Here is a 14,329-nt window from a genome sequence, read left to right as displayed (position 1 = left end):
CTCAGCCAGTGGGGCTCAGAAATCGACTCTGGAGCCTTCATTTTCCATTTTGACTCTTGGAGTTCTTCCAATGAATTGAATAATTCCTACTTCACTTTAGGTGTCAACTAAGTGCCATCATCTTCCTGATGCCAGAGATCAGGATGAGAGATGAGAGGTTTAGCCAGTCATTAATATGTTTTCAGATCTCCAGGTGTTCAGACTCAGCTGGATGTACTGAGTACATTGGTCATTAAGCATTTCTCGGGATCTTCCGGAAGGTACCCACAGGTGGGCCATCCATCTCAGGGACATTTTGCAAAGGGCAAAAAAGAAATTATCCTGTATAATATCACACAAGATGATGGGTACAAATACTCTTTTCTCAAAAGGATCATAAAAGGTTATGCTTTTACTTGCATTTAAAAAAAACTAGATAAAGATGGTTACATATTTGCTAAATACTCTCCAATTTCAGCAGCTAAAATAACCGTCTATTAATGGAAGTCTCTTCACCAGCTAGCTCTGATGGTGAGAACATGGTGCTAATGAGGCCAAGGTCAGGGAAACAGCCCTCCTGGGGACCAATTAGCATCACACACAAACCATTTGTGTTCCTGATCACAACTTGCCCCCGCTTTGCTAGACAGGCTTCTGGCTAATAACACGCGCCTCTCCGTTCCCACTGCTAGCACCTTTGTCTAGGTCCTCATTATCTCACTCTTGGATTGCTGCAAAGCCTCCTAACTAGTCCCCTTGACTTCAATCTCCTTCCCCTTCTGTGTGCACCACCACCTGTTCCCCTCCACAGACATTAAGGATGCACACACAATGGTCAAGGCACTCGGTTAGGCCCTGGGGAGATCCTAATCCTCCAAAGGATCTCTCTTTTCCTAAGAAGTGTCTGGCGCACAAATGGCAATTAATAAATACTCGTTAACTAGTTGATTGATTGACAATGACTTCTCTTTCTTGTAACCCCTTCATTCCTGCCACTCTTTTACATGTCCACCGCCCAGTGTCCCAAGTACCATCCCCCCATTCTTGTCATTGAATGGGTAATGGCAAATGTGTGTTCATCATCAGTTTTCTCTCGCTCTCACTATATCATTGGCTCATTCTTGGTCCCAGTCACATTTTTATCCAATGAAATCCTTGATACCATTTTTTCATAAGTAAGATTTCCAAAGTGACAAAGATGGGGTCGGACTCCAACTCTTATTACTTAAAATCCATTGACCTTTTGATTATTTCACACTCCCACACTTGTAATGCATCACACTGGTGATCTCAAAATAAAAACCGATATTATCCCTGTCCCCCCAAGGATCTAATGGGAGTCATATTACGGGAACATAGAAAAACTTTTTTTTCCAGAAGAAAAGGAACATAGCTGCATTCTTCCTAATATGTGTGTTCCCCAACCCTGAGAGCCTTCCAGTAGGGACTAAATGTTTATTGTGGTATTTTCCAATTTGAAGATTTTAACAGTTTTGAACAAGGAAGTGACCTGGTCAGACCTGTGTGTGTTAGTAAGATTATTTGGTGAGTTTTATAAGGGACAATAAGATTCTGCTGGTGTTTAAATTCAGGTTCTTTGGAAATGCAATGTCTGGAGTCTAGAATACCTAACTGACTCACACCACTATGGAAGTACCATGGCATGATGGGGAAAGTACTAATCGAGATATAAGGAAGACCTACATCCAGATCTATTCACTGATACTAATCCTGTGACCCTGGAAAGATCATTTAACCTTTTTGTGCCTCACTTTACTCCCTAGGACCTCTCTACTAAGTCATTGCCAAGTCGTGGTAGAGGGGCTTGAAATTCCTTACACTAATAATTAAAGCCTTCATATGTTTACATGAAAGATGGAGGCGAAACAGGATAGACTGGAGTGAGGGACACCCATTAGGATGCTCTGACTAGATTTCAGGCAAGAGGTGATGAGCTGGAATGAGAGCAGACAATAATAGACAGGAACAAGAAAAGTTTTGAAGGTAGAATTGATAGAGTTTGCCAATTGGCATCCAATTGAATGTAGAAAGTTAAGGAAAGGGAAAACAGGATTCTGACGTTGGTGAGATGCCTGGAGATGAGAGGTGGAGTCTCTTGTTCAAGAAATAGTTAAAAGATGATTGTCCCTGCATCAAAGAATATTTCTCAGGTGTAATGTATGAGAAGACTGGAATAAGAAGTCTGGGAAGGGACTAGATTATAAAGGCATTTGGATGTCAAAGCATTTAATATTTGCTCCTAGAAGCAACAGGAAACCAATGGAATCATTGAAGTTTAGTGACTACAGACAGGGTGGGGTGGCATGATCAGACTGCACCTTAGTAAAATCACTGTAGTGGCTAAATGAAGGATAGATTGGAGTGGAAAGAGACTGGAGGTAGGCAGACCCACCAACTAGTCATTAAAGTAACCCAAGTGTGAGGTAATGAGGGCTTGCTACAGGATGGCAACAGTGTTAGAGAAGTGAGCAAATTTGAGAGATGCTGCCAAGGTGAAATCAAGAGACCTTGAGGAGTCTAGCTACAAATGACAGAAGAGCTATAAGATCAAAGGATTGAGTGTAGGTTTTTTTCAGACTAAGGGAGACATAGACATGTTTGTAAGTAGTAGGGAATGAACCAATAGCCAGGAGAGATTGAACATAGGTGATGCTGGGAATGAGAGAGGAGACAACCTATTGGAAGGAAGGAATGGGATCATTTGTTCAGCCATCTCTCAGTAAGACCACTTCATCATATGAAACGGGTGAAAGAGGAGAGGGGCAGAAGGCACTTAAGTGATAGGAGATGAGGAAGGGGAGTAAAGAGGGGCCTCATGGTGAATGACCTTGACATTATATGTAAAACACAAAGCGAGATTCTCAGATGAGAGAACTGGAAGGAGAGGGAGCCATGGAGGATTCGAGAAGGGATGAAATGGTTTGGAAAAGCCATTGCGGAGAGTTAAGTAGGAAGATGATAAGGGATACATAGGAAGATTATGACATATGAGCTTCTCTGTCTGCCCTTTGAGGATATTTAAAACCCTCCAAAATGTGATAGGTTCCAACCCATCTTGTCACTCTTATTTCATGCTTCTTTTTCATGGAATCTGTTTCAGCCAAAAATGAATGTCACCTGTCTCTGAACTAGACATTCCATCTCTAGCCTCTGTGTGGGCTTTATCCTACAAATAAACTCCCTCCCCAAGTTACCTTTCACCATTGAACTTCCTTCAAGGTTCTGCCTCATCTACAAAGGTATTCCTCTTCCACTTAGCTGTCCGTGCTCCTTAAGTCCTTGCATTATGCCCCATAGGCATTGGCCTGTTTTCATACATCTCCCCAGTAGAATATCAGCACCTCAAGGGCTGGGAATATTATGTTTTTGTGTGTGTATCCTATGTGCTAGCCACATAATTGGCACTTAAAAATGTTCACTGAACTGGAGAAATTACTTGGTCCTCTTGATAAAACTAAATAATATTTTAGTAGGGAGACTTTTCAGTTATGACTCATTCACATAAATGTATTTCAAGTTAATGCTCCATTCTCTTGCCTTTCTAGCATTCCACTCATAATGGAACAAGTATAGAGAACTCTGTTGCAAGCATAGAAATTGATTGAAAACATTGAGGGTGTTGTGTTGGCTTGACTGACTTCCCTCAGAATCACCTTAGTTGGCAGTCCAAGGGATTCCTAGAACAGGCCTCTTCGTGGTCACCTGCAAATTTGATTACTCAGATACAAATTCAGAATGAGCTCTGTATTAGAGAAAATGACAAAATGAGACCAAGAGAAAGATAGGGAGAATGGGTAGTTATATCACAAAAACATATGGAAAGGTGAGATCTTGTGGATTTATTGGACAATTGAGTTTTTTTTTTTCCAAAAGGAGATTTCTTGGCCTAATGGTATAAATAGTGAGCAATAGCAGGATTTACCTTGGAATTCAGGGCAGTTTCATTAGGGAATGAGATGGCAAGATTTGGTGCCCTCTGCAAACAACTGTGACTTGTTCTCTGATGATGAAGAATATGAATGCTAAGTTGCATTCCCTTAAAGAGAAGTAGCATTAGACTGAATATTCTCACAGCAAGACAGCTTTCTTGGCAAAAGTGAAGGAGTGAATGGCTCTCAAAGGGATGGGAAATGTGAAATCAAAAGGTCATTGAATTTTAAGTCAGAAGACCTAGATTCTAATCCCATCCTTGTCACTTCCTGCCTGTGTGAATATGGAAAAGTCATTTCAATTTTAAGCCACATTTTCCTCATCTTTAAATAGAGGAAATTGGATTGAGTTGCCTCTAGGATCCCTTAGTGTTCCAAATCTATGAGCTTGTGACCTTTCTGGGTCTCAGTTTCTCATTCGAAAAAAAAAAACAAAAAAATTCTGAGATTCTTTCAAATTTTAAATCTGTGACTGAAATTGAAGTAAACCAGCCTCATGGAAATCATAGAATCAATAAAATAAAAATCAGAGAACAATAGATTTATTATCTCAGTAACATGTTTTTTTAATATTTATTTCATGCAGTAAATCTATTCTAAGCTAATTTTTAAAATGAGGCTCAAGGGCATAAAGTACTAAAGTTAGAATAAGGAAAATGTGGGTTTTAATACTACCAATAACACTGACTGAGTGACCCTGAACAGGTGATAACCCTTCTGAACTTTGAGTATTTGTCTAAGACTATATGTTTAAAAGGGGACAGCTAGGTTGCTCAGTGGATAGAGCACCAGTCCTGCAGTCATGAAGACTCATCTTTCTGAATTCTGATCTGGCCTGACACTAGTGTGTGACCGTGGATAAGTGACTTAATCCTGTTTACTTCAGTTTCCTCATCTGTAAAATGCACTGAAGAAGGAAATAGCAAACCTCTCCAATCTTTTTACCAAGAAAACTCCAATGGGGTCATTAAGAGTTGGGCACGATTGAAAATGACCTAATAACAAATTTTTAAAAGAGGGGTGCAGTTCTCATTGTGGAAAGGTGATTGTATGAAATCACAGGTATATTGACCTTTCTGGCTAATTTCAGACATTACAGGTCACAGCTATGGTCTGTCTACCCCAGGCGGGATAGGGTCCCCAGGTTCATTTGGTAGAAATGCCCATTTTCTATCCTTTGTCACCTCATGAGTACAGGTCAGAGAACCTGGTACCAACCCTCAGAATCCTGTAATATCATACTAGCTGCACAGGATGTGTTTGTCCCAACCAAACCAATGGTAATCTAGATCTTCTCTCCATCTGATGTTCATGTAGCAACCCTGACCTACGGAGAACTGAGCCCATCATGGAAAGTCCCTTGCAGAGAACCAGCAGTGGAAGCTCCTCCAGTTCCAGCACCCCAAGTTCCCAGCCTAGTTCCCAGGGAGGTTCCCAGCCAGGATCTCAAGCTGGCTCCAGTGAACGGAACAGAGTTCGAGGTAAGAAATGGCTCTTTCTTTTCGGCAGGATTGTGTGATGTGGTTGGTTGGTTGTTCTTCGTTCTCAGGACCAAAATGAATCACTGAATTAGAATCGAGTCACAGAGTGTCTGACTGTGGATGATCAGAACAACATGAGCTCAGAACGTTCTGTCTCAAACACAAACATCCCTATGAACATTTGGGGTGACTTTTCTAACCTTGTGCATCTCACATTTCTTCTGAGCTACTTCAATTCTCCTTAGCTCACAGAGCACAGCACCTTCTCTGATGAGGGAGTGCATGCTGTCTCCCATGTTATACAATCAATTCTAAAGTTCTTAAGCAAGACTTTGGGAGTGTCCTTGTATCACTTTTTCTGACCTTGTGAAAAAGTCAGACAGAATGACTTGTGAGCATTTGCCCTGGCTGACTTCTCCATAAAATAGTTTTTGACAAGTGTGCATTTGATATTGGAACAATATGGCCTAGCCAATCCCTGAAGTAGTGTTTGAATAGAGTATAGAAGGAAGAGTATCAGAGACTTAATGAATGAAATGGAAAAACATTGAAGTGCCTAGCGTGTGCCAGGACACACAATAATAATAAATTTAGACTCAAAAGACACGGATTCAGATCCAAGATCTGCCTCATATTACCTCTAGGATTTTCGGCAATTCACTTATCTGTCTGATTTTATCGTTCTTCTCTACAACCACAGAGGACTGAACTAAGGGATTTCTAAAGCTCCTTTCCAGCTCTGGTCCTGTGGCATGAAATGAATCAGATCCACAGGGTCTCTGTGGCTCCTTTGGGCTATGAAAGTCTAGATTATGGCAGTGTGTGTTTATATGTGTGAGTGTGTAATTGAGTCTGTGAAAGAATATATGGCTGTGTGTCCAGGAGCAGGTGTGTAAGTAAAGGTATATGTGTCTTGTGAATGTTTCTGTGTCTGAGTGTATGACTTTCTTTGTGGATGTATGGATGTGTATGAGAAAACCTGTGTGATTATGTACAGATGTATCTGTGTGGATGTTTCTGTATCCAAATGTGTGGATATATGGATATATGTTAGTAAACATGAGTGTCTTTGTATGAATGTGTAATGTGAGTGTTCTCTGTGTGAGAATGTGTATATGTGTTTGTAAGTAGGTGTATCTGTGTGTGAGTATATATACGTGTGTGTATTTGTAAGGATGTGTGAATGTTGGTGAGTATATTTGTGTGTGACTACCTATGTGTGTGTATTTGTATATGTGTGTATTTATATGTGAGTGTGTTTAGGAGTATGTATGTGTTATGTCTATATATGAGCATGTATTTATAAGTGTGTGTATATATGTGAATATGGTATATGCATTTATATTTGAGTATATATGAGTGTATACATTTAAGTATGTATTTGTAGGTGAGTATATATATGACTGTATGTATATGTGTATGCATTGTGAGTTTGTGTGTGTGTGTGTGTATTTGAATGTGAGTGTATATGTGTGAGTGTGTGATGTGTGTAGAAAGCTCAACACTGTTAAGAGAAAGGAGAGTTTTAGTTTTAGAAATACTGAGCTGAATTGTTTCCTCTGGCAAACCGTGATATGACATTGTTTGCTAATAGGAACAAGCTCTTTGATTCACCAAATTGGCAGGATCATCAGTGGCCAACTAGGGCAATCCTTACCTGGAAAAGAATCCCCCACTATAAAAGACTCCTAACATGGCCGTCCAGCCTTTGTCTCTTTGGGAAATGGAAAAGCTCTTACTGACTTCACATCCCCTGCTGGTATAACACCCCTTTTCGATGCTTGTACAGAAGCAATCCTTTCCCCCAATCTCTACCCTGAACAGAATGACTGGTAACAATCAGCTGCTGACACAGATTCTTGGACCCAGCAAAGAGTACAATCAGTTCAACTTTTAGAAGTATAGTTGACAATATGTTATATTTATCTAGAATTAGAGTTTGATCAGGCATTTAAAAATTCAAAGGACTAGAACCAGTCTTCTTTTAATTAATTATTTGAATGTTCCAGTAAGCCCTGTTGGGGAGAACTAAATCACATCTCTGGACATTTAATTTAAGTCATTCATCACTGTTTGGTTTCCATTAATGAGGTAGCCTGAAAAAAACTTTAATATTGTTCAACTAATTATATGTGACAATCCATTGCTTCTAGTTAATCGAACTTCCCTTTCTCAGAATTACTTTCTTCACAAGGTAATTTTTCCAAGAGATAAAAGAGAGTCCCTTCTTCAGTACTATTTGATGCATTTGGATTTACTTATAAATCAATCTGCCACCCAAAATGCACCAGTGTTTTATCCTTCCTTGGCATCTTCATTGGAGCAATCACGACTTCACAAAGAATATCCCACTGAGGTGGGTCAATAGCAAGAGTTAGCAAGTTTATTTTAAAGAATAAAACAGGTCCTCTTATTTGGTTCAAAGACAGTTTCATGGAGGTGATTTGGAGAAGAGAGTCGAATAGGATAAAGGAAAAGAGAGGGGAAGATGGAGAGGAAGGGAAAAAAGAGGGAAGGGAAACTGAGTTTCCATAGTAACTCTAGTATCACATAAGTGTCATCAAACACAGGTGATATATAGTCGGACCAGTGATTCTGCTTCCATTCAACATGGATAAATAATCAGGGGTAATATACCTTTTTTCACTCAAAGGCAATGTGATGGAGAAGAAAGATAATTGACTCTTAAGTCTGGACATCTGGATTCATATCCTGCCTTGAACTTTTAGTAACTGTATGACCTTGAACAAATCCCTTGATGCACCTGGGAATTCAGTTTCCTCATCTACCAGTGAGAGGATTAGGTTGGATTTAGTTTTCTGAAGGCCCTAATAACTCAAGATCTATGATTCTCTGATTTCATTTTGTAAAACTCTCTATTTAGGAAAAGAGCACATTCATAGATATGTTCTGTTTGTAGGGAAGCTAGGTGGCTCAGTGGATGAAGCACCAAGCCTGCAGCCAGGAAAACCTGAGTTCAAATCTGGCCTCAGACACTTACTAGCTTTGTGACCCTGAGCCAAGTCACTTAATCATGTTTGCCTCAGTTTCCTCATCTGTAAAACGAGCTGGAGAAGCAAATGGCAAACCATTCCAATATCTTTGTCAAGAAAACCCTAAGTGGGGAGAGGGTTGGGGGAAGAAGGGGGAAAATTGGAACAAAAGGTTTGGCAATTGTCAATGCTGTAAAATTACCCATGCATATAATTTGTAAATAAAAAGCTATTAAAAATTTTTAAAAAAAAATTTTTAAAAGAAAGAAAACCCCAAATGGGGTCATGAAGAATCAGACACAGCTGAAAAACGACCGAATAACAAAAAGCTAGTAGGTAAATACATTGCAATTAGAGGTGACAGGGCACTCAACACTAGAACAAGAAAAGGATTCACAGAGAAGAAGGTTCCCAAGCTGAGCCTGGAAGAGAGCTCAGGGTTCTAAGAGATGAAGAGAGAATAAATCCCAGAGAGGGGAGAAAACCCAAAGCAGAGCCCAGGAACAGCTGGGCAAGAGGATTAGCTGTAATATAGAACACACAAATACTCAGCATTAAAGTAGGTGGAAGCCAGATGGGATGGTTTTAGAACCAGGCTGAGGATTGTGTGTTCATGTTTGTCTGAGACTGTTTTCAGAGGCATTATGGAGCCATAGAAAATTTTTGCTCAGGAGAGTGTCGCAATTAGACTCATGGTTTAGGAGAGCAGCTCATAGCCTCTTTTTAATAATATTTTGATAACTGGAGTTCAATATTATTGCTTTTCTTTCTGATATTATGTATTTTATTTTATGCCTTTAAAAATCTTATGAGAAGGACAGCATAGGCTTCAAGAGATTGCTGGAAGGTTCCCCAACACACACAAAAGGTTATGATCCCATGGTTTAAGAGCATAATTTTTGACATGTAAAAAAAATCAATTTAGTCCAACCTCCTCATTTGGCAGATGAGAAAACTGACTTGCCACCAATGGGACTAAATATTATCACAGGGTCAAGGATTTATAACTCTAAAGGAAAGGCCTGAGCTCAGGAAAGGGATGAATTGCCCACTGAGCTCCCCCACACTGAGCACTCACAGGGCTCAGAAACCAAAAGCCCATTCAGACTCCCTCCCTTTTCTCATCCTTCACCTGATATACAAGGGCTTTCCCTGAATCCTAGCCTTTCAATTTCATGAGAATAAAATGACTAAATATAGACTGCTCACAGTTGATAATTTCCATGCCTGATAACAGAAGGGTTATCTCCCCATGTGGCTCCCAAAATAGGTCAGCTTTCTCAATGAATGGATTTTGAGTCAGAAATATTGCAGAGAATCTTGATTTGCTTCATTGCTGTAATGTCATCAATGGACCTGTCTGATTCCCCCCACCCATCCTACAGGTTTGACTTCCTTTCCCCTTTTTGCCAAATTGGCCAAGTGCCTGAAAACCTCATGGAGAAACAGCCCTAGTGATTAGAGAAAGTCCATGACTGGAGTTTTGGGTCATTTGCCCAGAAAATAGCAGCTAGGTTCTTGGAATCAAATCTTGCCTCAGATACCTACTAATTGTGTGATCCTGAGCAAGTCATATAACACCTCTCAGAAGTGTTTCTTTATCTGTAAAAAGAAATAATACCTACTTCACAGAGTTGTTGAGAGGCTCAAAGGAGAATGCATGAGTGGAGTCTTTATAAGTCCTAGCCCTTGAGGAACAGTAAAAATAGCTAGCGTTTAATAACATTCTACACAAAATCATTCTATTACAAAATAATTTGCTAACTCTAAAATGCCGTACAAAGCTATTATTATTAATAACAATTATTTAATAACATCATAGCTTTTTAAGGTTTGCAGAGCACTTTCCAAATATTAGTTCAATTTATACTCAGCACAACCAGCCTCGTAAGGTAAATGCCATTATCGCCTTCATTTTGCAGAGGAAAAAACTGTGGTTCAAGTGATTTGCCTGGATCACAGAGAAAATGAACTTGAGTTTTCCTGACTCCAGACAGAGCTCTCCCTCCACTGAGCCACTTAGAATTGAGAAAATGTTATCTTTATTCAAGAAAATATTCATTAACAAAAAAGGAGAGAGATAAGAAGCATCTGAACAGTTGTCCTTCCTGAAGGAAAAGCCAGTCAATATTACACGGTCACCTTCTTGTTCTGTCTTTTTCTCTTCCTCAGCTAACACAAAATCTGAAGGATCGCCCGTGCTTCCTCATGAGCCTCCCAAAGGGAAGCCAGAAGAGTCAAGAGACATCACCCGACCTGGTCGACCAGCTGTGAGTTTTTCTTTCTCCTTTTTTCTGTCTTCCCTTTGTTATTTTCTCCTATCTTTTCTGTCCCTCACACAAAAGAATAGTTGAGGGTCCTTTCTCTCCCTTCCTCTCTCTCTCTCTCTCTCTCTCTCTCTCTCTCTCTCTCTCTCTCTTTCTCTCTCTCTCTCCTCCCCCTTTCTGTTCCTCCCTTTCCCTCCCTTCTCATAATCAGTTGCATAATCTTCACTAATAAATTGTCAGAACTAAGGAGGGCCAAAGAGTCGAAAATAGCAACCTCATCTCAATAAGTCAAGAAACTGATTTTGTTATCAATTACTTCTTCCAGCTTTGTTGCCTTTGGATTTTTGGTTGCCTACTAGCAAGTCTATCAGAGAATAGAAATGGAAAGGGGGGAAACCTCAACCTTCCTTTTCTCTCTTCTCTAGTTCTGGTAAAAAGGTTTGATTGGGGCAGATGTTGAAACTCTTGGGCAAAATATGACATAGGAATAATCTGTGGGCTTTTTTGTCCATGTGATCTCTGACTCCTATGATCCTCAAGATGAATAGAAGGAGGAAAAGCTGCATGGTTTGCTTTTTTCTAATTAAAAAATCATAGAACAATTTCTTTCCCCTTTTCTCCTCTTGCTGCCCACTTGGCAAATCATTTCACAGAAAGCAGAGTACAAAGATAATAACTAAACTATTGAATTTAATTTGGGAATGGTTTCCATGTACCTTCTTGATTTCCTTGAAATTTTCTCAAAGTCTATTTAATGAAATCTAAGCTTTTCTTGTTTAATTTATATTTTTGAGGTTCAAAGTATGCTAAAATCAGTGATAAAATCAATTTAGTGCTCTGTTTTTAACATGCTCTGCTGTTTTCTCATGTCCTTTTCTTTGTAATGCAACAACTTTACTCTAACTGTTCTAATTCTGTTTCCTAACTGTGTTCCTCTATCTTTTTTTCCTGTTCTGATCTATTTCCTCTGATGCTGATGAATCTTCACTTATCACAGAGCTATAAGAAAGCTATAGATGAGGTTAGTGATACATTTATTTCACTTGGTCATCAAAGGTGGTGGTTTATAACTACTTGAATTTGTGATTTTGCTAACCTTGACACTCAGAAGTAAATGGGCCAAAACTCATTCAATCAGGTAGCAAAGTCTGTCCAAGAAAGGGTATCATTTTAAGCTCAGATAACTGACTTGCAGAAAGCCCCATGCAGGAAGAAACCAACATGAGAAGTCCCCACCTTTGTCAGGTCTCGTAGGTAGGGAGCTGGTGGAAAGGAAAGTAACTGGATTCCCAACACCTGGTGATGTTGGATAGTTTCGATCTGCATGCACTCGGCAGAGATGGCGGGCCTTGGGAAGATGCCTGAGATGCATGGAGTTGGAAGTTCTACAGGGGCATGGAGGCTTTGATTCCACCAAGCGTTCAAATGAGGCAGTGATTTCCTACCATTTCTGCCTTCGGTGATTCTGGCATGTTGGAGAGGCATGTTTGTATGCATCTGATCTTTACAGATAAGCATCCCTGCTTCCGAAAATATGACACATTACCTGCTGCACCCTCCATTGGGTGAGGAACAGAAGTAGAAACATAGATCAAGGATTACTTTTTTTCAAAGTACCAGGTCTCCCTCCACGTTTCAGCAGAGTATACAGCACTGTAGTATCTGGATAACATTCATTAAGAAAATATCCCAAATTATACTATATGCCGAGAATTTATTAGACAATAAACGTTCCTTGATTAAAGCACTAATGAAAGGATTTAACAACAAAAACGTTCTTCAGCACTCAACATATATGGTGCTGTATTCCTAGAACACATTTGACATATAATCATTAATTGATTGATTGATTGATAATAGTCCTAACCAACTTTCTTCTGAAAGGATTTAAGAGCAAAAAGCATCCTTCAATATTCCAGTTTACTAATAAAATTGCTCTATGTGTGTATCAAGGAAAATTTAATGCATCTAGGGACCTGGCTCAGGTGATTGCCACCTGAGGAATGTGATCCTCTGCATATCATTTTTAAAATCCCAAAGATTAAAAACATAAGATCACTGAATTGTCTTTGGAAATATTTGCTTTCATAATTGTTGAGATTCATTTATTAACAGCTAAACCACCTGGAGGCAGTTAGATGGCTCAGTGGATATGAAGTCAGGAAGATTTGATTTCAAATGTGACCTCTGACACCTGCTGTATGATCCAGGGCAAGTCATTTAACTGTTTGCCTCAGTTTCCATACCTATAAAATGAGCTGTAGAAGGAAATGGCAAACTACAACTGCAATATCTTTGCCCAAGAAAACACCATGGATAGTATTGCTGTGTTATGGTCCATGAGGTCATGAGTACAAATGACTGAACAACAAAAAAAGCCATCTTCTCTGGATAGTACTGGGTATATCAACCTATTAACAAGTACTATTAAACATTTCTATGTACCAAGAGTTGTACCTATTACATGTTTTATGTGTCTAACGGTATGCTAAGGATAGAGACATAAACATTCCCTCCCCTTGAGAAGCTAAGTAGGAAATTAGCCTGTGAACATGTAAATACAAAATAGTTTCAAAGGAAATGCAAGGTAATTTCTTATTACCAAAATCTCAAAAACAGGCAAAATAAAAATAATGTTGAATAATATTGCAAAAATTATAATTGATTCATTTTTCATGAATAATAGGAATTATTTTTATGATTTTTTTAACGATCTTACTGCTCAATTAGTTCAGGGAGATTCATTTTAGTTGGGATACTAATCTATAATTCAGTAAACTAATTTCTATGTATTTTATAATGCTGAGTTGCTGGAAAATGACTTAGAACATTAAATCTATGATGCGGGGTTCCTTGGAACACACCACCAGCTTCCATTGCACTAGTAGGAAACTGGAGATTAGTTATTGCTATAACCCCTACCTGTTACAGATGTGGAAACTGAGTCCCAGAGAGTATCTTGCTCAAGGTTTTCAAATGTCCTATAAAGATAATGACATATACATATCATGTGTGTATGTGTATAGTGTGCATGTATCTGTGTGAATTCCAGTTATGTAAGGACATAAAGGAAAGATGGGCCATCTTGTTTGAACAAATTGACATAATATCTTACAAATGAAAAGGCATAAAACATAACCTTTTTAGGTGGGATGTTCACATGTTTTAGGCTATATATGAGGTCTGGGAAATAACAATGAATTGATGCTATAAAAGCATAAATCAAGACATCTTTACAATTAAAAGCTACTGAAAGGCACTGATTGTGTCAGCTAAGACCTTTTAATTGTCATTTCCCCTGAATCAGTAATAAAATCATAAATACTTTTTCTATTAAGTAGCACTTCCATTTCTTTTTCAAATCCTTTTATTTCCTGCCCAAAGTCTGGGGTGATCAAGCAATAAAATCTATAAAAGCTCATTATCTGGAGAAAATGTAAGTGTCAAATATTAGACATCTTAGTAACTCTAACTCCATGATGAGTCTCTAACTCCATGATGTTAATCTCACTTCATGTCCATTTTTCTTAGGACATTGTTATTATCACTGGTCCAAAAATATGAATTGGATACACAAACTTTTGGTTAATTGATTGATGACATAGAGAGGTCATTTCTGTTTGGGGGGTGCTGTCAGGAGTAAGGAGGACAGGGAGCTA

General features: G+C 39.0%; 1 protein-coding gene across 9 annotated transcripts in view; it reads left to right on the top strand.

Annotated features, from left to right (window-relative positions):
- The window catches only part of TNIK (TRAF2 and NCK interacting kinase), a 401,978-nt gene that overhangs the window by 342,896 nt on the left and 44,753 nt on the right, over positions 1–14,329 (top strand). For 6 of the 9 annotated variants that reach the window (XM_031957654.1, XM_031957659.1, XM_031957656.1 and 3 more), the window contains 3 exons: positions 5,247–5,410; positions 10,576–10,673; positions 11,668–11,691. In XM_031957654.1, the coding sequence (XP_031813514.1) occupies positions 5,247–5,410; positions 10,576–10,673; positions 11,668–11,691 (286 nt within the window). The remainder of the gene's footprint in view (positions 1–5,246; positions 5,411–10,575; positions 10,674–11,667; positions 11,692–14,329) is intronic. The other 3 variants (XM_031957660.1, XM_031957658.1, XM_031957655.1) reach the window with 1 other exon arrangement.

Source organism: Sarcophilus harrisii, chromosome 3, assembly GCF_902635505.1.
Source record: "Sarcophilus harrisii chromosome 3, mSarHar1.11, whole genome shotgun sequence".
NCBI lineage: Eukaryota > Metazoa > Chordata > Mammalia > Dasyuromorphia > Dasyuridae > Sarcophilus > Sarcophilus harrisii.
The sequence above is the reverse complement of the archived record's forward strand: the minus strand, read 5'-3'. Positions and strand labels throughout refer to the sequence as shown.